The following is a 23,441-nucleotide window of genomic DNA, read 5'->3' on the forward strand; positions in this document are numbered from 1 at the left end:
GAATTGTGAGATAATAACTCGGAATTGCGAGATATAAACTGGGATTTGTGAGATATTATCTCAAAATTGTGAGATATTAACTTGGAATTGAGAGATACAAACTCAGAATTCCGAGGTGTTATCTCAGAATTGTGAGATATTAATTCAGAATTGCAAAATATAAACTGGGAATTGTGAGATAATAACTCAGAATTGCGAGATATAAACTGGGAATTGTGAGATATTAACTCAGAATTGCAAGATAATAACTTGGAATCGCGAGATATAAACTGGGATTTGTGAGATATTAACTCGGATTTGCGAGATATTAACTTGGAATTGCGAGATATAAACTTGGAATTGAGAGATACAAACTCAGAATTCCGAGGTATTAACTCAGAATTGTGAGATATTAATTTAGAATTGCAAAATATAAACTGGGAACTGTGAGATATTAACTGGGAATTGTGAGATATTAACTCGGAATTGAGAGATGCAAACTCAGAATTCTGAGATATTAATTCAGAATTGCGAAATATAAACTGGGAGTTGTGAGATAATAACTTGGAATTGCTAGATATAAACTGGGAATCACAAGATATTAACTCGGAGTTGCGAGATATAAACTCGGAATTGAGAGATACAAACTCAGAATTGTTAGATATTCATTTGGAATTGTGAGATATTAACTGAGAATTGCAAGGTATAAACTCAAAATTGCAAAATATTAACTTGGAATTACGAGATATTAACTCGGAATTGTGAGATATTAACGTGGAATTGCAAGGTATAAACTCAGAATTCTGTACAAAATACAGAAAGTTCAGAATTTTGAAATATTAACTTAACTTATTAACTAAATATTACAATTGTGAGATAAAAAGTCACGATTAACTTTCCTATTTTTATTCTGTGGCAGAAAGAAAGATTTTGCAGAACTGTGAAATTTAAACAGAATTCAAAGAGAAAGGTTAGAATTGTGAGAAAAAAAGAATTCAGAGTTTATATCTCACAATTCTGTGTTAATGTAAAAAAGCAATGACCTATTTCATTTTTCATTCTGTGACAGAAACAGGCTTAGTTTGAACTCAGTGCTTGAATTTACAAATACTCTACAGTAATATGTTTTGGATAATATCTAAGTTAAGTTCAAAACAGTCACTTCAGTAAAATATGTACTATTTTCTGTGTATTTTGATAAATACAATCATTTATTTTTTAAATAAATTTTAAAAATACAGAAAAAGTTATTGAATTAGTATAGATTCTGAAATCGTACCCTCCTCGAAGGAAATAGTAATAATAATTTAATATGGCTTTACAGTAGTAACAATAAATATTATGTTATTATATGATAGTGGACACCCAGCTTAATAAACAATACTGATCTGAATTTAACCATGTCATAGCAAGATGTTTGTCAATTGTTATGATTTTATCACGAGCAGCGGCACTTTTATCACAAATACTTTAGTACAAAAGCTGTTGATTTAATTAGTTCGAATTATTATTTTATTATATTTATTAATCTTTTTTTTTTTTTTTTTTTTTTTAAATTATTAACAGAAAATTATTAAAAAGATCTTTGTTTTTAAATATATTTTGTATCTTTATTGATTCTCATTTCCTACATAAATATATAACATTTTGAAAAACATTAAGTTTTGGATCAAATTAGTGTAGAATTTACTTTGTGTTGGAAAAGATTAGAAAAAGGTTCATGTGCAAAGTGAAACATGGATATTTAAGAAAGTGCTGCAGTGAGTTTTCTGCAAACTTGTGTTCTAAATGAGAATCAAGAATAGAATGAGTGGAATGGAATCAGAAAATATTTTCCAATAATAAATAAAAATCGAATCTCTAGATCATTTATTCCACCTGTGAAGCGTACTTTCAACCTCTGTGTACAACAGATCTTGTGAATTGTGGCAGATGGTTTGAAGGTTGTTTCTGCAGTGATTCTTCAGCGGTTTGTCTTGGCTCTGGAGCTCCGGCACTATTGTGTGAACAAGACTGAGAGCAAACACACATCAATGCGTCACTCCTAAAACAGAGAGACATTTGTGACTCAACCTTTAGTTATGACCAAATGTTTTCACCACCATCAGGTTAAACTTACAGCAACCACAGTTTACAACCAGAAATTTCATTTCTCTCTTTCATTGCTTTTGTAATAAAATAAACATACAGAATAACCTTAATACATACTACTAAAAATTAGATGTGTATGACCCATATCTCTGAAGAATGATAAACGGCTGAATCTCTAGGATTTCTTAAATAACTTATGTAGCATTTGTTACTGTTGCTAGGTCAGCCTAACTCTCCTACTGTGCTTGTTCTGCCTCTGTCAATCATGGAGAAGCAATGGGATTGAGTGCATTAAATGAAATAATTCACACAAAAATGGAAGTTTGCTGAAAATGTGTTCACCCTCAGGCCATCCAAGATGTAGATGAGTTTGTTTCTTCATCAGATTTAGAGAAATGTAGCATACCATCACTTGCTCAGCAATGGATCCTCTGCAGTGAATGGGTGCTGTCAGAAGCATTACTATGAATTATGGACTCATATTTTGGTGTGGATTATTGTGACGTTTTTATCAGCTGTTTAGACTCTCATTCTGACGGCACCCATTCGCTGCAGAGGATCCATTGGTGAGACAGTGGTGGAATGCTACATTTCTCCAAATTTGATGAATAAACAAACTCATCTACATCTTGGTTGTCCTTATGGTGAACTAATCTTTTAACTCTATACATTTAATATAACATCTGCACTGTAAAAAACGTTGTTTCAACTTAATATAATTTGTTACCCCACCGACTTAAAATTTTTAGTTTAGTCAACTTGAAATCTTAAGTTACTTGATGTTAATTTAAGTGGCAACTGGAATATTTTAGTTGACTAAACTATAAAATTTTAAGTCAGTGGGGTAACAAATTGTTTTAAGTTGAAACAACTTTTTTCCCAGTTTCAACTTAAAATCTTAAGTTCTGCAGCTGCCTTAAAAATTTTAAGTTAAATCAACTTGAAAGTACAAGTCATTTCAACTCACTACAATACAATACGTTTAAATGACTTGTACTTTTAAGTTGATTTAACTTATGAGTTGTAATGACTTGCACTTTTAAGTAGATTTAACTTCTTATTTAACTTAGATTTAACTTAGATTTAAGATTTAACTTAGGTTTTTAAGTTGACACTGGTAAAAACTTTTTACAGTGTGGATTAATTATGAATTTATTTACCACTAAAATAATGGTATGTATAGTAGTTGCCAAAAAGATGATATATCTGTGTATTATCCAAGATCTGGAAAAAAAAATCAATTTAAAACTCTCAACAGAAATGAGATTAAGCAGCGAACCAAAAATACCAAAAGACTCCTACATTTGTCTCACACTGGTTGCAGATTTGTCAAGATAATATAGTTTATAGCATTTGAGGGAATTTTGTGTTTATTCAGAATGTTTTTTAAACAAGACTTATGTGTTTTTAAATTGTATCTGTTTTGCCGTTTCTGCCACAGGACAGAGCAGCTAATTTATAACCTTTTGCAGTATATTTCCTGATAAAACTTTACAGAAAGTTTATTTATCAGGGGTTTTGAAGGCTTGAATACTCGTCCAATTGCATCTCCTGTGAGAAACTGCAGAGGAGTTGTACGTTTTCCGGTTATCACCAAAGTTGTGAAGGGAAATCATTTAATATGAGATGAAACAGTGTTACTTTTCTTTAGAATAAGACTTTAAAGAAGTGAAACTTTAAGTCCATTTAAGTAAGTATTATAGAATCCTTTGTATTGTTCATTGTGAAGGCACAGTGTGGTTTTGTTTTGGAAATACTTTGCTTGAAAAGAGTTTATCTTTTTAAGAATGTTTAGATATTTATGCTGGAAAAGAAGACAAGAAATACTAAAGAGAAAAATACGTACAAACCAGGTCCTGTGAATGCGAGTGAGCTGTTTTTGTAATGTGGGATATGATTTTCAGCCACTGTTGTATTGTTGGCCAGAGGGCTCTTGAAATGTGGCCTTTTAGTAAGAACAACACAAATCAAACATTCAATACATCCTTCTTGCCTTAATGAATTATTTCTCGGCCTATGAAAGAAAATGAAGCATATCGGTGAACCGCTGTTGATTGTACTTTTAAAAAAGGCTGGAAGCAGAACATGAAACAAACACAGCAGAGGGATCAAACAGCACTCTTTCTCTTACGTTCTCCTGTTCCGGACCCGGGGGGAAATAAACATGCGCACTGATATAGTACAAGGCTTTAATGACAGATTGCTAAATAGCACTGTTATGCTTTTTAAATGCAAATGAGGGTGAGTGAGTTTCAGAGGCGTGGAAAGAGCGACCCATTTTCAGAGTCTGTGATGATGAGTCAGGGTACGAGAGCGTGGGAGTGCGGCCGCATTTAGACCGTCGGTAAAGAGATGCACATATGAAATTGTCGAGATCGGGGAGGAACAGAAGCAGAGGATCCGGCAGAATTGTGAGATGAGGCTACAGATTTCACACAGGCAGATTGTGCAACACACTTCTTTGTCTTCTGCACGCACTGAGGCGAACGCATGTGATTGAAAAGCCCATGCTGTGATAAATCCTGGCCTGAAAACACTTGTTGCTGAGCTCAGGGTGTGCTGAGGAGAGATGTGCATGTCTTTGCATTTATTTATTTGGTGCAGAGCTGTGAAATAGGCTCGATAATGAACAATCAGCTGGTTGTTACTGCATACGGTGGCCATACGTCCTCTTTATTTCTTGGATGAGCCTAAATGTCCAGATTTTTTCCTATTGTTTTCATACTTGCTGAAGGTAATGACTGAGTTGTTTGACCAATAGCGTGCAGGCATTGTACATAATCAACCAATCATGGGATCTACAGAGAATGGCCGAAGCAGTGCAAATACATAATGTATGAGGACTGTTGAGAGACTTTAAATAGGAGAACAAAGTCAAACCTGGACATTGTAGGTCATTTAGAAATCCCAACCAGGATGAGATGGCATACATATCAGTCCATTAATGCAAAATAATGCAGCCTTTTAAGCTGACAAGAGACGCCTTGACTTCAAAACAGTCATTGGTCCAAAACGGCTTTACATTATATGTCAAATATCTACACTTTCCAGTGTTTTTTGTGGAAGTTTACAGCATTTCACCAGTATTCTGCCAAAATAAAAGCTTGAGGATTTGGCATCAGAGTGGTTTGAATGTTTGAAAGTGAAGAATTTAAGACAGAAATCTTTGTTTTGTAACATGTTAGATAGTTAGACTTTGATTTAGTTGTTGTTTTTTGTGCTTGGATGTTTCAGCAGTAGCAATATCATTCATATTGCAGTTCAATTTACAATATATGGCAAATAATATATTATAATAATCAGAAAATTATTTTTGTCATGCAGCCCAATATATATCTAACAAAAAATTTAATAAAAATTAATCACTTACTAAAAATGTGTTGTTGCTAAAACACTAAACCCCATTCTCAATAGCCTTAACCAATTTGTCAAATAAATCACTCTTTCTGCAAAACCTTAAACAAGTTTAAGCAGTTTAGACACTGTTTGCAGATCTCATGCACTCTTTTGCAAAACACTAAACACATTCTCACTCATTAAGACACAGTTTGCTCCGTCATGAACTTGTGATGCAAAACCCTAAACAAGAAAGCAATAGTTAAGCACAACTGCACCATGGCTGTCATCGTTTACACACAATAATTCAATATTCTTCACACTTGTTTCAAAATATATTAAATATACAAAATATAAGCCAGTTAAATGTCCACAGAAGGCAAGGGTGCATCTGTCAGTCTGAGAGGTACAGAAGAGTGTGAATACGAGCGTGAAAAAAATATATATATATACATACATATATGATACACTGTAAGATGATGTTACTGTACAGTATATAGTAATCACACCTAAGAAACAAATCATACCTACGTTTGGTAAATATACCCAAAGAAAAAGGAAAAATACACACACATATGTATGAGTATATAGGTAGATAGATAGATAGATAGATATAAATATATATACGTACGTACATATATGTGTGTGTGTGTGTGTGTGTATATATATATATATATATATATATATATACACACTAAAGTTTGGTGAATACACACACACACACACATATATATATACACATATATAGATGACAGATAAATAGATATAGATATAGATACACACACACACACACACACACACACACACACACACACACACACATATATGTGTGCATTTATTTTTTTGTATATTTACCAAACTTTAGTGTGATTTCTTTTGAGTGTGTGTATGTTTATGTTTCTTTTTTTTATTGCTAAATAATTACTATATACAGTAAACATTATTTTTTTGTAACTACATGCACTGGACACTGTGTTCTCCAGTTTTTGATGTAATGAATGATCTGTAGTGTGTATATTATTGACTAATGTGTGTATGATTTACAGTTTTTCTGAAATGCTAAAACACATTTTTTGAAACCATCACTCATTTTCTCAAAATCTTAAACACAAATCCAAATGTTCAAACTACATTCACAGAACCCCTGACTCTTTTGGCGAAATCAAACAATCGCTTCAAAACCATTTCATCTGTGCTCAAAATCAAACAAAGCTTTCAAATCACACACACATTAGTCAATACTATACACACTACAGATCATTCATTAGACACTACATCAAAAAATGAAGAACACTGTATCCAGTGCATGTAGTTACAAAAAAAGAATGTTTACTGTCTATAGTGATTGTTTTGCAATAAAAAAGATACATAAACATACACACATTCAAAAGAAATCACACCTAAGTTTGGTGAATATACCAAAACATTCAAAAGGAAAAATACACACACACACACACACACACACACACACACATATATATATATATATATATATGTGTGTGTGTGTGTGTGTGTGTGTGTGTGTGTGTGTGTGTGAGCGTGTACATATGTGTACATGTATCTATCTATCTACCAGTCTATCTATTTATCTATCTATCTATCTATCTATCTATCTATCTACCTATATCTATCTATCTATCTATCTATCTATCTATCTATCTATCTATCTATATGTAGAAAATCAAAAAAACATACACACACAAAGAAATCACACCTATGTGTGGTACCAATATACCAAAAAAGTAAACAGGAAAAATACACACAAACATAGGTATATTCACCAAACTTAGATATGATTTCTTTTGAGTGTGTGTATGTTTACATACACACACTATTGCAAAATAATTACTATATACTGTACAGTATATCATATATACACTCGTATATACACTCTTCTGTACCTCTTAGATTGACAGATGCACCCGTGCCTTCTGTGCACTTTGAACTGGCTTATACATATTTAAGTATTTAGAAACAAGTGTGAAGAACTTTGAATTATTGTGTGTAAACGATGACAACCGTGTTGCGGTTGTGCTTAACTTTTGAGTCAGGGGTTCTGTGAATTTAGTTTGAACATTTGGATTTGTGTTTAAGGTTTTAAGAAAATTAGTGATGGTTTCAAAAAATGTGTTTTAGCATTTCAGAAAAACTGTAATACCTAAATGGTACTTTTTTAATGGTACTGCCCCTGCCTGACAGCATTTGTACCTTTTTTTCTGAGAGTGTGGCAGCAGTGATACTTGTCTTTCTGATGCTCGTGTGTGTGTGTGTGAGATGAAGATGATTATGAGTCTCGGGATGTGTCTGACCCTTACTGTGTGACTCGGTGTGTCATTGAATTTTATCACTGCTATGATTCCCTGCTCTCAATATTAACAGGAGGCTTTCATTAACCTGAGGGTCAGGCTTCATGTGTCCCCAGGGATTTTTTCATCACCCTCTCTGTCTCTCTCTGTCTCTCTCTGTCTATCTCTCTCCCCTCTCCTGAATGCCATTTCTCCTTTTTTTCCTTATTAGCTCTTTTTTAGTGTGGCTGCAAATTCACCCTAGCAAAACCGCCAGCGATTTATTGATTAAACACTCCTTGAAATGACCTGCCCTCTCATACCGTGTTAGAAAATATTGCCGTTTTCTTTCTTGCTCAGTGATTCAAGTGTGAACTTTATAGGGACCCTTAACTAGCTGTAGAATAATTTACATCCTGCATGTTAGATTGTGGTTATTTCCTGTAAATTTACAGTACAATTGCTGTCAGTTGTTCTCTTTTCGCAGGCCTGGCTCACAGAGATTCATGAGTTTGCTCAGCAGAATGTAGTGATCATGCTTCTGGGTAACAAGGTCAGTGAACCTTATGGCCTTATGCATGTATGGCATCCATTCATACATCATTTATATAGAAAAAATTGATTGGAAATCAAAGCCAATGCATAATGCATTGTTTACTGATTGATTCATTGATCTATCGATTGATTTTTCAGGCTGACGCTACACATGAAAGAATTGTGAAGAGAGAGGAGGGTGAAAAACTGGCCAAGGTTTGTAATGTCAACACACACAAACACACTTATGCAGTCATTTTGGTCATGTAGACATACGCTTTTAAATAATAATCATAATTTTTTAAAATACTAATCTTTGAGTGTAAAACCTGGAATGCATTTTTAAATGGTAAAACATCAAACTGGCATCGCAGTATTTGCAGTTTTCACTCATGCATTAACGGAAACAGTAATAGTGCAAATATATGCCTTATTTAGCCTCTTTTATTGTTTTTGAGAGGTTTCCCCATCTGAATTATTCATGCACATGTGAAACAAACACATGTGCATTGATCTGAAGCATCAATCCCACTCTTTACAAATCCAACGTGCATTATGTTTAATGTTAATTTGTGTCTACATATTATAAAGAAGGAAGAAGAGCATTTTTCTTTCTCTCTACAGGAGTTTGGCGTTCCCTTCATGGAGACCAGTGCTAAATCGGGTCTGAATGTGGAGTTGGCCTTCACTGCTGTGGCAAAGTAAGTCACTCATTTTCAGGCCCAGACACAATCTGTGCATTTTGTTTTCACCACTGAGAATCTGCAGAATGGATTTATACCTGGTAACATGTTCTAAATGGAGCTGAGAGAACCTCACTCCTATTGGCAGCTGAAGGCATGATCAAATTAGCCCAGATATCTAATAAACGAACACACAGTTCTAAATTTAGGGCATCACACATCTGTGTGAGGCGCTCGTACGTACCTATTCATCTTTATGCTGGAAGACAGTTTATAGACACAAAACCTCAACAACTATCAACAACTTATCAGCACATTAAAAACCACTCCAAACACCTTCACTCAGAACAGTTTATCAACCACATAGCAACACACTTAAAAAAAACATAGCAAACACATAGCAGCGCATTGAAAATACTTAAAACACCTTAGCAACTGCATAGGAACACACTGAAACACCATAGCAACCGCACAGCAACGCATTAAAAACACTCCTAACACCTTCACTCAGAACACTTTATCAACCACATAACACGCTAAAAACACTACAGTAACCACATAGCAACACACTAAAAAAACATTGCAAATACATAGCAAAACATTAAAAGCGCTTAAAACACCTTAGCAACTGCATAGTAACACACTACAAAAAAACATAGCAAACACATAGCAGCACATGAAAAACACTTAAAAGACATTAGCAACTGCATAGCGACACACTGCACAAACACTGCAACATCATAGCAACCACATAGCAACATACTGAAACAGCATAGCAGCCACATAGCACCATACTGAAACAGCATAGCAACCACATAGCAACACATCAAAAACACTCAGAACACCTTAGCGACAGCATAACAACAAATTAAAAACCATGCAGGACACTTTATCACATAGCAACAAACTAAAAACAAATGCACAGCAACACATTAAAAACCGTTCAAAACACCTTCAACAAGAACACTTTAGCAGCTGCATAGCAACATACTGAACCACCAAAGGAACCGCATAGCTACCACATAGCAACACATTAAAACACTTAAAACAACTTAGTAACTGCATAGCAACACATTAAAAACCACTCAAAACTTCTTAATTTAGAAGACTTTAGCAACCACATGGCAACACACTGAAACACCATAGTAACCACATAGCAACACAATTAAAACCATACAGAACACTTTAGCAGCTGCATAGCGACATCTTGAACCAGCATAGGAACTACATAGCAACAACACAGAAACACATTAAAAACACTTAGAACATCTTAGTAACTGCATAGCAACACACTAAAACATCATAGCAACCGCATAGCATCGCATTAAAAACCACTCCAGACACCTTGGCAACAGCATAGGAACACACTGAAACTCCACAGCAACTGCATAGCAACCACATAGCAACACATTAAAATGCTTAAAACACTTCAGCAACCGCAGAACAACACAATGATACACCATAGCAACAGCATAGCAACACATTAAAAAAAACACTCAAAACATCTTCACCCAGAGCACTTAAGCAACTGCATAGCAACACACTGAAACACCATAGGAACTGCATAGCAACCACATAGCAACACATTAAAAACACTTAAAATACCCTAGCAATGACATAGCAACACACACACACACATGTTTGTTTTTGTGAATTGTGGGGACTTTCCATAGACTTCTATAGATTTTATACTGACAAACCGATATTGTCTATCCCCTAACCCAACCCTAACCCTAAACCTAGCCCTCACAGAAAACATGTTTGCATCGTTACACTTTCAGATAAACATCATTTCAGGTTTTACTATCCTTGTGGGGACATTTGGTCCCCACAATGTAGCAGAAACACACACACACACACACACACACACACACACACACAAAACTCCAAACACCTTCACTCAGAACATTTTATCAGCTAGGTAGCAACACACTAAAACAACATAGCAACACATTAAAAAACACTTAAAACACCTTAGCAACCACATAGTAACACACTTAAACACCATAGAAACTGCACAGCAATGCATTAAAAACGTTTAAAACACCTTAGCAACCGCATAGTAACACAATAAAAAAAAAACACATAAACTGCACAATAACACATTTAAAAAACACTCAAAACACCTTTACACAGAACACCTTAACATCTGCATAGAAACACAGTGAAAGACCATAACAACTGCATAAAAACCCCACAGCAACACATTTAAAACACTCAAAACACCACTTAGAACATTTTATTAGCCAGATAGCAACACACTAAAACACCATAGAAACCACATTGCAACACCTTTAAAAATGCTTAAAACACCATAGCAACTGCATAGCAACACACTAAAAACTACTCAAAACACCTTCACTCAGAACATTTTACCAACTGCATCGCAACACACTAAAACATCATAACATCCGCATAGCAACACATTAGAAAAACACTCAGAACACCTTAACAACTGCATAGCAACACACTAAAACCACTCAGAAATGCTTAGCAACCGCACAGCAACCAGTTACACCAATTACAGTCTTACATGTTTTTACAGCTAAGCTCCAATCAAATTTTCTTCAAAGTGTAAAAATCTGATATGTTAATATGGTGATAATAGGAAATGAGTGTTCCTCACAGGTTCTCTGAATGTTCTTGTTTGGGAGATCACACAGGCAGCTTAGAAAGTCTACAGATTACAATATTTTAAGGAAAGTGTGTTAGCGTGTGTCTGTTGGTGAAAACAGAGGGCTGAGATCACTAATAGATTTGCACCACTTTTGCATGCAGTATTTCAATGTGAATTTAAAGATGCAACTTATTGATTATTTAATGTAACCTGTTTATACCAGCTAGTCATTTACATTTTTTGCATTAAGCAAATACTCTTATCAGAAGCATCTTACATTATGCATTGTTTAATGTTCATTTGTGCTTGTATATTGTATTTTCTTTCCCCCGCTCTAAATAATCATTATGTAGAGCTATACATGCATTTAAATTGAGTTTCAGTGCAAACATGCCTCCTTTCTGTGTAATTCATCTTATTGACAAATTAGTGCTGTTTGCCTGGTAAAGCTGCTAGATTATTTACAAATTGTAGTCTGTTACTGTTTTAAATTAGGCCTACATGACAAAAATATTGTAGGTGGTTATGTAATATAATCCATTACATATATAAAAAGTAACTGTAGTCTGATTACGAGTATTTTAAAATGTAATATAATCTGATTACAAGTACTTAACCCAGATTACAGTAATCAGGTACTACCGGGCACTGGGTGCAAATAATTTTGCACTTGGGTGAGTTTTGTTTTGTTAAATTTTGTTGCAGATGTAGCTAATCCAATTTAACCAGTTTAAACCAGCTTTAAAAACTGCAGCTCAAACAGTTAAATATGTTGCTAAGATCATGGGTTTGATTTCCCACCAAATGCATGGACTGAAAAACATTGATTCCTGTGTAAATGTGTGTTCAGTGTTAATTGTGGGGCATGTTTGCGCAGTTACACGATTTGCATAATTCCTTAATTGAATCTTGTGCTAAACAGCGCAGACAGCATGTGCAAATAACCACAGTTATCAGCAGGTGCAGGTCGTTTTAGTGAATTCCCCCCAGAGTTTCGAAAGGAAACTGATGTCTCCCTCCCCGTCTCTCAGGGAACTGAAGCACAGGGAGATGAAGGAGCCTAACGAGCCAAAGTTTCAGCTGCAGGAGTATGTTAACAAGGAGATGAAGGGAGTCGGCTGCTGTCGCTCCTAAACTCGCGCGCGCTCGTGCGCGTCCGTCTCTCTGTCTGTTTGTGTGTTTTTCCGCTTTCATCCTCTTCTCTCGCATAAATTGGAGGCCTGTCAGATATTCTGCGGCTCTGGAGACTTTCGTTTTCAAACGCTGTGTTCTTTCTTTGGACCTCCATGCACTTCACAGCTCGCAAACAATAGCGAACGACACAAAGCAAACACGGCGTAAAGAGGAGCAGTCATCAGATTGCAATTGGCACGTGCTTACATATTTACATCCACAATAAATACAGACCCACCTCTCCGAGCAGCTGTGAATGTATGTTCATCATGTGTGGCTCAAAGTTTGCTTTATTATATGTTCAAACCATTCCTACAGTTAGTACTTTTCTGTGGCAGCTTCACTTGAACCCAATCATACACCACTTTTACTGTTCAGAAACTAGATAATTATGTGCACAATTATAATTAACAAAGCATTTTCTGTAATTTCAGTCTCATTCTATAAACACTTTGCAAAATGAGTTCTGATGTGCTTTAAATTTGTGGAAAAGTTTTAAAATTACGTTAGTGAAATTAATATTCGTTTCTTTCGAAAGTTCTTTTATTATTTCAGTGAAACAGCCTGCTTATTTATTTTGTTTCTTGTTCAGATCACTCCAATTAAAAGAACCGATTTTTCATCGCTTTCTGTTTTTAAAGCTTAGATAATAATACTTGCAAACTTTTTTTTATAGTGTCTCTTTAAAGTTACATTTACCAGACTTTCGATAATTTCTTTCATTTATGTGTATAAACCATCACACATTACAATAAAATCCAAAGCTAATCAAGGCCATTAACTATGGAAGCTTGTTTCTGCCACAGAAAAAAAAAAACAATTAAATAAATAAAAAATATATAAAATATAAATAGATACACAGAATAAATAAATACAGTACTGTGGAAAAGTTTTAGGCCACTAGTATTTTCACCAGCTAAAAAATGGTTTAAAGTAAGTTATTTCTATCTGTTGCTGTAGTGTGTCAGTAAAAAATATGGGTTTACATTTCCAAATATTCTGTTTGCCATTAATTGTAATAATCTAGTGAGATTTTTGTTTGCACAAGGAGTCTGACAACAGCCAGTGCTCCACACAGATCTGATCTCATCATCATCCAGTCTTCCTGGAATGACATGAAGAAACAGAACAGACTGAAACAGAGTAAATCCAGAAGAACTGTGGCAACGTCTCCAAGATGCTTTAAGAAACCTACCTGCAAAGCTACCTGAAAAATTTTGCGCAGGTGCACCTAGGGCAAAAGCTGCTGTAAATGCAAAGAATGGTCGCACCAAATGTTGATTTCATTTAGTTAATAGAAGGTAATTGATAAAGAAAATCTATTTATGACAGCATCCTCATTTTACAGCATTTTTACACAAGTGCCTAAAACTTTTAACAGTGCTGCAGCTTTGCAGGTAGGTTTCTTGAAGCATCCTGGAGACTTTGTCACAGTTCTTCTGGATTTAGTCTGTCTGAGTTTGTTCTGTGTCTTCATGTCATTCCAGACAGATTGGATGATGATGAGATCAGATCTCTGTGCAGAGCACTCGCTGTTTTCAGACTCCTTGTGCAAACAAAAATCTCACTGGATTATTATGATTAATGGCAAAATGAATGTTTGGAAATGTAATCTGATATTTCCTACTGACACACTACAGCAAAAGACCGACTTTAAATGACTTTAAACCATTTTTTAGCTGACGAAAATACTAGTGGCCTAAGACTTTTGCACAGTACTGTATATATATATATCTTTTTGTCGCAATTCTGAGTATATATATCACAATTCAGAGAAAAAAAGAATAGTATGGAAGAATTGTGTATAAAATGCAGAATTGCATGATATAAACGTAGTATCGTGAGATGTAAACTTGAAATTTTGAGAAGAAAGTTATAAATTGTGAAAGATAAACTCATATTTGTGAGAAAAATGTATACATTCTGAGTCACAATTACATTAATTAAAAAATATATAGAAATGTGAGATGTAATCTAAAGAAATCAGAGAAAAAGGTCAGGACTATCAGATAAAAAGTTGCAATTACCTTATATTTTGTGGTGGAAACAGACTTGATTAAGATGGAAAGTTGGATTGAGTTTGCTGAAAGACGTCTTCACCTCTTTACACTTACAGAAGCACACGCTCATTAATGAATCTTGTCAGATTTTCTCCACTTTTGTCATTTTATTTATTTATATTTTTTTTTTGTCAATGTCATTTCATGAAATATGAACTAATATGAAAGATGAATGTATGTATTGTACATATGAAAAATATCATATGGCACTTACAGTAGTTTGCATTATATAATTAATGTTTTGTTAAAAATTTAGTATCGTCCTGTACGCTAAATATATAGAAAGCTTTAACTAGAATTAGTAGCTTTAAAGTGATGTTCAGAATGTGCCAGAATTTAACAAATTGATGTAATGTCGGATACTATGCGTACTGTGGATCGTTTAATATATCGTGCTGTATAAATATTTTCAGTACTATGCCTTTTGCACTTTTGTTCTTGCTGTTTTTTTTCGTTGTTGTTGTTGATATTTTTTATATCATCTGAAACTAAAGGAAGACCAGTATATGGCCTGAAATGAATATTTTGTTGGTCAGGAAATTTGTACTGATGTGCCATTTTTAGCTGCTCAGATTTTTGACAACAAATCAACCAATGTATATAAGTTCAATTCAGTTTGTTTTCCCCTGTATTGAAGAAATGGTACGGACGGGTGATATCACAGAAATGACAAGCAATGATATACAGAACTTTTTTCTATCTGGTAGAGGTCAACGCTAAGTGTTGATCTAAGTGTTCACATGTTTTTTTCAAAGTTTTTATGTAACGTGTATTGTATTCCCAACAATAAATTGGACAGTGAAGTGAATTCTGCATTGGTGTCTCAGTAATATGATCTAACAGTGACCTCTCATGGACACAACATCACATTGCAGCTCCTTATAAACCGTGTAAACCAAAGTACTGATTTCACACAGTCAAGTGTGATATCTAATAGATATGCATTCATAGACAAACCAATTTACACATAAGAAAGATGCAAGCAGACGTCCACAAGTGCATCTTATTTCAGGCCATTTTACCTGTGATATTCAATAATAATACACTTCAGTGTTAAATATTATAAACTAGGAGCACATGGCATGTTAAACAACACTGGCAGGTGCCTTCATAAACTCTTGGTTGACTGGTCAAGGTTTAGCTGGTTAGTTTCAGCGGCTGGTACACTGTCACATCAGTATAAAAACATGTTTGTTCATTGCAGCTGTTCAAATGTATCTGCGTGTTCTGATTAAACAAATCTGTGCAGGCAATTTATAAATATTTATAGAATTTCCATAGAAAACATCACATTGCAATCTTAAGCAAAAGAGTATTCACTGGCAAGATTATTTAGGTATCTTAAAGACAAAAGTGTTCTGTGATTTGTTTAGATTTCCTTGAGCTTCAAGCCCAAAGTAAGAGCTCAGACTTAAACCAGTTTGTTTGTTTTATATTTTATTTTAAAATTAATTATTATTTAATATTATTGCCATTGTAATATAAAATATAAATGACTTTTAATATTTTAATATTTTTATTAAATGCCACAAGAACAGAAGGTATAATAGCTGCCAGCTGCCAATAAATAAATAAATAAATACATAAATAAAAAAATGATTGGTTCCAAAAAGATTATCTATATTTAAAATAATTTATCAAATATAAGAAATTTGGTTTGTAAAGATCTCACTGCTTCTTATGTGTATGGTACGTAAATGGAATTGCATAATTTATTGTTTTTTACATTCCAAAACACCATTCTGTAAATAAAAACACATCAAATACACACATTTCTGAATCCTTCCCAAATAATCCTGAATAAATACAATGACTGTTTATTTTTTACAGTCAAAAAAGTTTACAGGTAAGCTATAGGGCCTATATGAAATCTTCCCAAAACACAAACCTTAGGACATGCTTGATTTTTTTTTTCTTCTTCTTCTTTTTTTTTTTTTCTTTTTGGATGTTGTTGTATATATACATTTTTGTTAACTTGTAACTTCTGCCCTTCTAAACTCCTTATAAAAGCTTTATAAATTCCATGAACAGGCACTTTTGTCATGGAAACTTTTTGTTCTGTTCACAATTTCTCCCACATAAAATGAAGCAATGGAACAACAAGTATTTTAGCATTTTAGTAAAGAACAAGTCAATTGTTTTGTGAGAACTGGCATGGAAAATGTATCAGTTATTTTTGTGATATGCTAGATCCACAAGAGAATGTTTATTCTTATGGTGATTTCATGTGTAAATGCAATTTCCCTGTTGTTCATAAGAAATTTTTTACAGTGATGAAAGCTATACCAAATGGTTTGTTAATGAAATGTCATTTGTCATTTGTCATTTCAAAGATTGTAAAAAGTGAGCAAAAGTTTTTGGTTGATGAAAAAAGTATTTATGACTAGAAAAAGCATGGCTCTTACCTTGTAAATTTTGTGTCCCCAACAAAAATAAAGAACTTTAAAACTTTTGCATAATATATACCCCACTAATGAGATACAGGTACATGCTCACTTGAATTGTATTTCTGTAATTTCAGTCATGACATGATTTGATCAAATGACCCCTTGTTAAAGAATTTTGGTCAAAATTCCTTGCCTCAAAATTCAATTTAGACATTGATTTCATTATGTGTGATATATTTTTCTCATTGTAAACATAACATAGAATATATAGAAAATGTATTTATTTTATTGGCAAAATATTATATTCATGAATGTAAATTTTCTTCAGCATTACCCAAATTACGTAATTTTCTTTGTCACTTTAGCTACCTATTTATGACACTTAAAAACATTAACAACAAAAAAAGTGTCAAATTTGTAAAACTGTATAAAGATCTGTTGAATGTTACGACGCGTTACTATTGGTAAACACTGGGGAGAGCGCGCTGTGGTAGAGGATCATATCACATAAAAAGGTAAAAGTTTCTAAACATATTATATGAGATAATTTATGGACGTCGCGAAAATAGGGTGTAGAAATCCTGGAGCAGCGTCATAATACAAATACAGAAGCAATTTTATTCCTATTTCAGACTAAAATACGAGTCCATAATCCATAATAAGTCCATCTTCTGTTGTTTCTCACATCAAAATCCAGCCACATATTTGTTTAGAGCTGTTTTGGCTTGTAAACGGTGCTTGATCTGTGTAGATTTCTCTCCTGAGTTAGACCAGACCACTTTTTCACTGGTGGAAGCGTTATTGTGTATTATGGACAGGTCTTAATGATGGATTTATTTCTTATAAGCACATAGCTTTTGGCTTTTTAAGATGTTAACTGATGGAGTGGAGTGGTGTGAATTACTTGTGGATTATTGTGAAGTTTTTATCAGCTGTTTGGCCTCTCATTCTGACGGCACCCATTCACTGCAGAGGATCCATTGGTGAGCAAGTGATGCATCTACATCTTGGATGGCCTGAGGGTGAGTACATTTTCAGCACATTTAATTTCTGGGTGAACTATTCCTTTAAGCAATTCATATTGGTGTAATCTTGCCACTGAGAGCAAATCTAAAGAGAAGAGTCAGGCGACACGATAAAGACACTGCTACCGGTCAATTGTCCTGCAGGTCAGGGTCAAGCTCACTTTTACCTGGGAATCTCCTTCCTTATATGGTCATCATGTGTTCTTCTGAACGCTGGCGTTTGCCATGACCTTCTCTGTGTCGCTCTGCTCATGATGGATGAAGCACATTTAATCAGTCCTGGCCGCTGAGATGTTTTCCAGTTGTTTGTACTCACAAGAAAAAGCACAGAAGGTTTCATGACTACGTCATGCAGGAGCTACTGAGCAGTGATTTCAGCACTGGTCATCAAGATGTTTCCCTCAGGGTCACATGCGTCTGATAGAGGGATGTTTGTGTTCTCTTAATACACCAAATACTGTTCCTGTAGCTGAGTGGTTGATAGGAATGTTGTTACAGGAAGTTATTATTATTATTGAATTATGGTAGACATTTCTGTTCAAGAAGATTCCTGTATAAATGCCCTCCTTACTGCGATGTTCAAGGAAAAAATTTTAATTGCATATTTGATGATGATTTTTTGAGATGCTCTTTAGAAAACATCAAGGGAATCAGAACTCTTAGAGATAGTTCACCCAAAAATAAAAATTCAGTCATTTATTCTCGCTCATGGCATTATAAAAACAGGTTTTATAATGCCATAAGGGAGAATAAATGACTGAATTATTATTATTATTATTATTAAATTATATATATTTACAACAAAACACAAAAGAAAATATTTAAAAAATATTTTAAGATAAGGATATATAACAACAGCACCCATATGTGCTGTTATATACAAAATAACATCACATATGGGTTTGTTGGTAAAGATTTATGATGCAGAAGGTTCCTGGTTCAAAGCATGTATGGTTTAAGGTGTTTTTATTGATTTATGTTTCTATATTTATTTATTTAATTTGCGTAACTAAACAGTATTACCGATGACAAATGACAAGGGCATTGCAAAGCAGTGTATTAACTAGCCCTTTGGTTTGTTTTGGTGTTTTTTAAAACTGTAGTTAGTAATATTTCAGTTAAACACAGGAGGGCAGTGTTGCTTAATAATTGTTCTTGTCCTTGAACTGCTACCTCTAATGTAAAACAGGCCCAGAAATACTGTAAGCACCTGCAGCTGAAGACATCTTAAAAGATTGGAAGGTGCAATAGACATCTTCCACAACAGACATTAATAGACAGTGAAGACATTATTTAATGTTACAAATGATTTGTATTTTAAATAAATGCTGTTCTTTTAAACTTTTTATTCATCAAAGAATCCTGAAAAAAAAATTGTAGCACAGTTTGTTGTTGCTATGTTTGTTGAGCAGCAAATCAGCATATTAGAATGATTTCTGAAGGATCATGTGACACTAAAGACTGGTGTAATAATGCTAAAATTCAGCTTTGATCATAGAAATAAATTACAATTTAAAATATATTTACATACAAACAGCTATTTTAAATTGGAATAATATTTCACATTTTTTTTTTTTTACTGTATTTTCTGTATTTTTGTTTGAATAAATGCAGCTTTGGTGAGCAGAAGAATTATACACACATGCACACACACAAACAAAAAAATAAGGTTGGGTTTGATTACAGTTACAGTTGAGAGGCCTGTCACTATTTGTGAGCACTACTACACCTGTCTGGTTACGTGAAATAAGCGTTTCTGTGTTGAATAGAGAGGCTTATCTTCTTAAACATACACTCATACACACGTGAGAAACTGACGTGAGGCTCTACACTCTCATATGTCATGATGAAGCCGGATGAAAACACACACACACCAGCAGCAGTGTGGCTCGTATTGCTGTAATGCACTGTGACCTTTAATGAAAATTTGTTTACAGATGTTTAAACTCTTTCTGCATTATTTAAACTGTAAAAGTTTAGTTGCATTATTGTAGTTGCTGAAAATTGCATTTCTGCCTTTGGTGCAAATAGTGTTTCACATGACATGATGTGCAAAACCATGTTTTTTGTGATCTTGCATATAAATTTTTAATTAAAAAGTGTTTATGCATTAAAAATAATCTTTTATACACAGTTTTAATGATGCATAAGCATAAACATGTTACACTGAACTCATGTGGTGTGTGTTCTGCATGTGTGCGTGGCACTCTGTATGTTGGACTGGCGCTGGTTTTGTTTATTTGCTAAGTTGATGATGAGGGAGGAGGTCTTATCTACGGCCCGGCATGACCGCAGAGCTCCGTCTCCATAACACAGCACTGTTTACCTTTCCTCTGATCACGTGCGCTTTGTTTTTATTCCTCACACACACATGCGCATTAAAGTCAGCTATTGCAAATGCAGAAAATTATGGTCTTGCATCTTTTGTTTGTTACAAAACGTCAGTGCTGCGATGATGCTTAAATACCTACTTAAAGGTGGTCTTAGCTGTTAAAAGATGGTTTTCCGGTGCAGATGGTTAATTATTACTAGCACCATCTCATAATCTCATTATCTTACATGGCTACTGTTGCTTGCTTATATAACCCTGTTGAAAAAACCCTTCTGAAGGCAGTTTGCTGGTTATTAAGAGTTTCAACTGGCTTCTTAAACCAGACCATATAAGCATTTTAGATTGGTTTAGTCTTAACTGGTTCATACAAACTGATCTCCAGATGCCTCATCTTTTCCGTCCCACCAATCCATATCTTTTACTTCCTGTGAGCACTCAGGTTTTTAGCAAAAACACACAAAGAGAGTCCACATCACACATTTCCTCTCCATTATTCGGCTTGAGTAAAGGTCATCATGCTCAGTGGAAGGAGCCGTCGAGAATATTTGTCTTTCCAACAAAGCCAAACAGCAGTGCGCTCAATGAAAACACATGATTGATCTAAAGGACTTCAAATGCAAATACACTCACATATATGCACAGAGTCACATGAGACAATAATTTCTGCATCATATTTATTTGACACAAGTTTCAGATCTCAGTAAAGTTTCAGGCTCAAAGGTCAAGTGAAGCAGAGAAATAATTTTTTTTTAAGGATTTTATTAACACCCTGTTTGGTCGGATGCGTTTGCTCACTGATGCACAGAAAGTTACGGCAGACTAGATGTTTGTGCTTTAATGACATAAACTGAACACGTTTCACTGTTAAGTCACTGATAGGCTATTGATTTTTCCCTTCTCTTAATTGAGACCCTTCCTGACAAAGTTAATCAAAAATTAAACCTGTTTAAACACTGGCACACCCTGCTGGATCATAAATTGCAGTCATATAACCGTATCAGTTTAGTTTCGGTTACAGTATGTTCGGTGGGATTCAGTCTTAATTTTGTCAATTAAATTATTGGGGTTTTTAAGGGTTTATTGATTTCATCAATGATAATGCAGAGGAAAAATGCATTGTAATGAAAAACCAGACTGTTAGAATAGCACAAAATATTATCAATGCACTTTTGAAGAAAAAAAAACAAAACTATAAAGAATATTTGTTTCAAATATTCCAGTCATAGTTGGTAATTGGATTGATTCACATGAGTGGGTTAATTAACTCACCTAAACACATCCAATGCATGATTAATCAGATATATGCATAACATCAGTGTAATATTACAATGTCATCATCCTAAAATTATGTAAATACACAAGTTATGTTCTAATGTGAGCGTGCAAATCATGTTGTGAATGAGTAAAGCATAATGAATTCAAATGCTGCATTCGTCTACTCATTATAATGTTATTGCAAGAGCTCAGGCTTGCTCAAAAAAACAAACAAAATCAAAAATTATATATATATATTTCCTTCCATTTCGATTGCCTAGTTTCAACATAAAATAATAAACGTAATGTAAGTCATGTTTATTATAAAGAAATGCACCAGGTCAGATTTCTGTAATAGCACTAATAAACTGAATGTGTTTTCAAGTACACAATAGCCAGGTTTATATAATTATCATTAATAAATCCAATTTGTCTCTAATTCCTTGTATATAACTGAATTTATTATTACCATATTTTAACCATTTTCATACTTTTTAACTGAATACATTTAATTGTTTTCACAAAGAACAGATTTGTGCTGGTTCGAAACAGTTTTAATAAATCCAATTTCAGTTTTAGCTATTTTAGTACATCAAGTTAAACTAAATTCAAATGAGAAATGTTACCTTGGGAACTAGTTGAAAAAAAAAAAAAAAGATTTGATAATTTATTTTCAATCTGTTAATGTTTATTTCAAGTAGGTTCTTCCAAGTTTTTTATTTTATTTTCTCTGCAAATTTTAAGTTTGAAAGCTAAGTTTACTATAAAATACTTGTATTTTTAAGTAATACTCCCTTTTTATTTTAAAGTATAATAGTATTATAACACTTTCATTTTATTATTTTATGTATATATATATATATAAAATAAACTAAATAAAGTGCAATAATATTATTATCACAATTATTAATTCATTTCTTAAATACTTTTTCTTAATGGGTCTTACTTAATTTCTTAATGGGTCATACTATGTGTTTGAGGAAGAAAATGCAAATCTCTTCTTCTTATGAGAACCATACTGAAAAACTATGTAAACTAAATAACTAATTAATTATTTTGATTACATAAAAATAGCAAAACAAAAAAAAGAAGAAGAAGAAGAAAAATATAAAACATAATAAAAACATGATAACATTTGATTTGTAACCGCTAGAGTTATCTATAGAGTTGCAAATAAACTGTTCATATATATATATATATATATATATATATATATATTTTTTTTTTTTTCCCAGAATCCATATCTGTATCTGGTTCATGACATGCATGACAAATATCACATTTAGTTTATTAGTTTGTTTATTAATTTTAAATGCAATTCAAATACAAAAATCTTGCACTTTTTTATGCATGTGTGTGTGTGTGTTTTGTATTTTTAAGGTGATGTCTTCATAAATGTTGTCTTCCTAAATGAAATGTATGAATAGTTGGTTTCATTTTGCAATGGCCTAAGCCAAATCGTGGATTCAGACAGATGCTGTATGTAGGTGAGGTGTATGTGCATGGGTCAGTGAGGACACTGGGAGTAAAAACACTGAATTTTAACTATTGTGATATGAGCGATGAGTGTATAATGTTTCTGCAGTCAGACCCGCTGACCCTGAGGTGAGGTCGGGCATAAAGCGTAAACTCATGAGGTTCATTGGTCATGTGTTGTAGTGAGCGATCCCAGCTGTTGCTATGTG

At 33.8% G+C, this 23,441-nt stretch overlaps 1 protein-coding gene across 1 annotated transcript in view; it reads left to right on the forward strand.

Annotated features, from left to right (window-relative positions):
• Positions 1-15,566, forward strand: part of LOC127174127 (ras-related protein Rab-26) — a 119,715-nt gene extending 104,149 nt beyond the window's left edge. The window contains exons 6-9 of the mRNA XM_051124407.1: positions 8,179-8,244; positions 8,385-8,441; positions 8,850-8,926; positions 12,557-15,566. Coding sequence (XP_050980364.1) covers positions 8,179-8,244; positions 8,385-8,441; positions 8,850-8,926; positions 12,557-12,659 — 303 coding nt within the window. The 3' untranslated portion in view covers positions 12,660-15,566. The remainder of the gene's footprint in view (positions 1-8,178; positions 8,245-8,384; positions 8,442-8,849; positions 8,927-12,556) is intronic.
• Positions 15,567-23,441: the final 7,875 nt, after the last annotated feature.

This window comes from Labeo rohita, chromosome 12, assembly GCF_022985175.1.
Source record: "Labeo rohita strain BAU-BD-2019 chromosome 12, IGBB_LRoh.1.0, whole genome shotgun sequence".
In the NCBI taxonomy this organism is placed as follows: domain Eukaryota; kingdom Metazoa; phylum Chordata; class Actinopteri; order Cypriniformes; family Cyprinidae; genus Labeo; species Labeo rohita.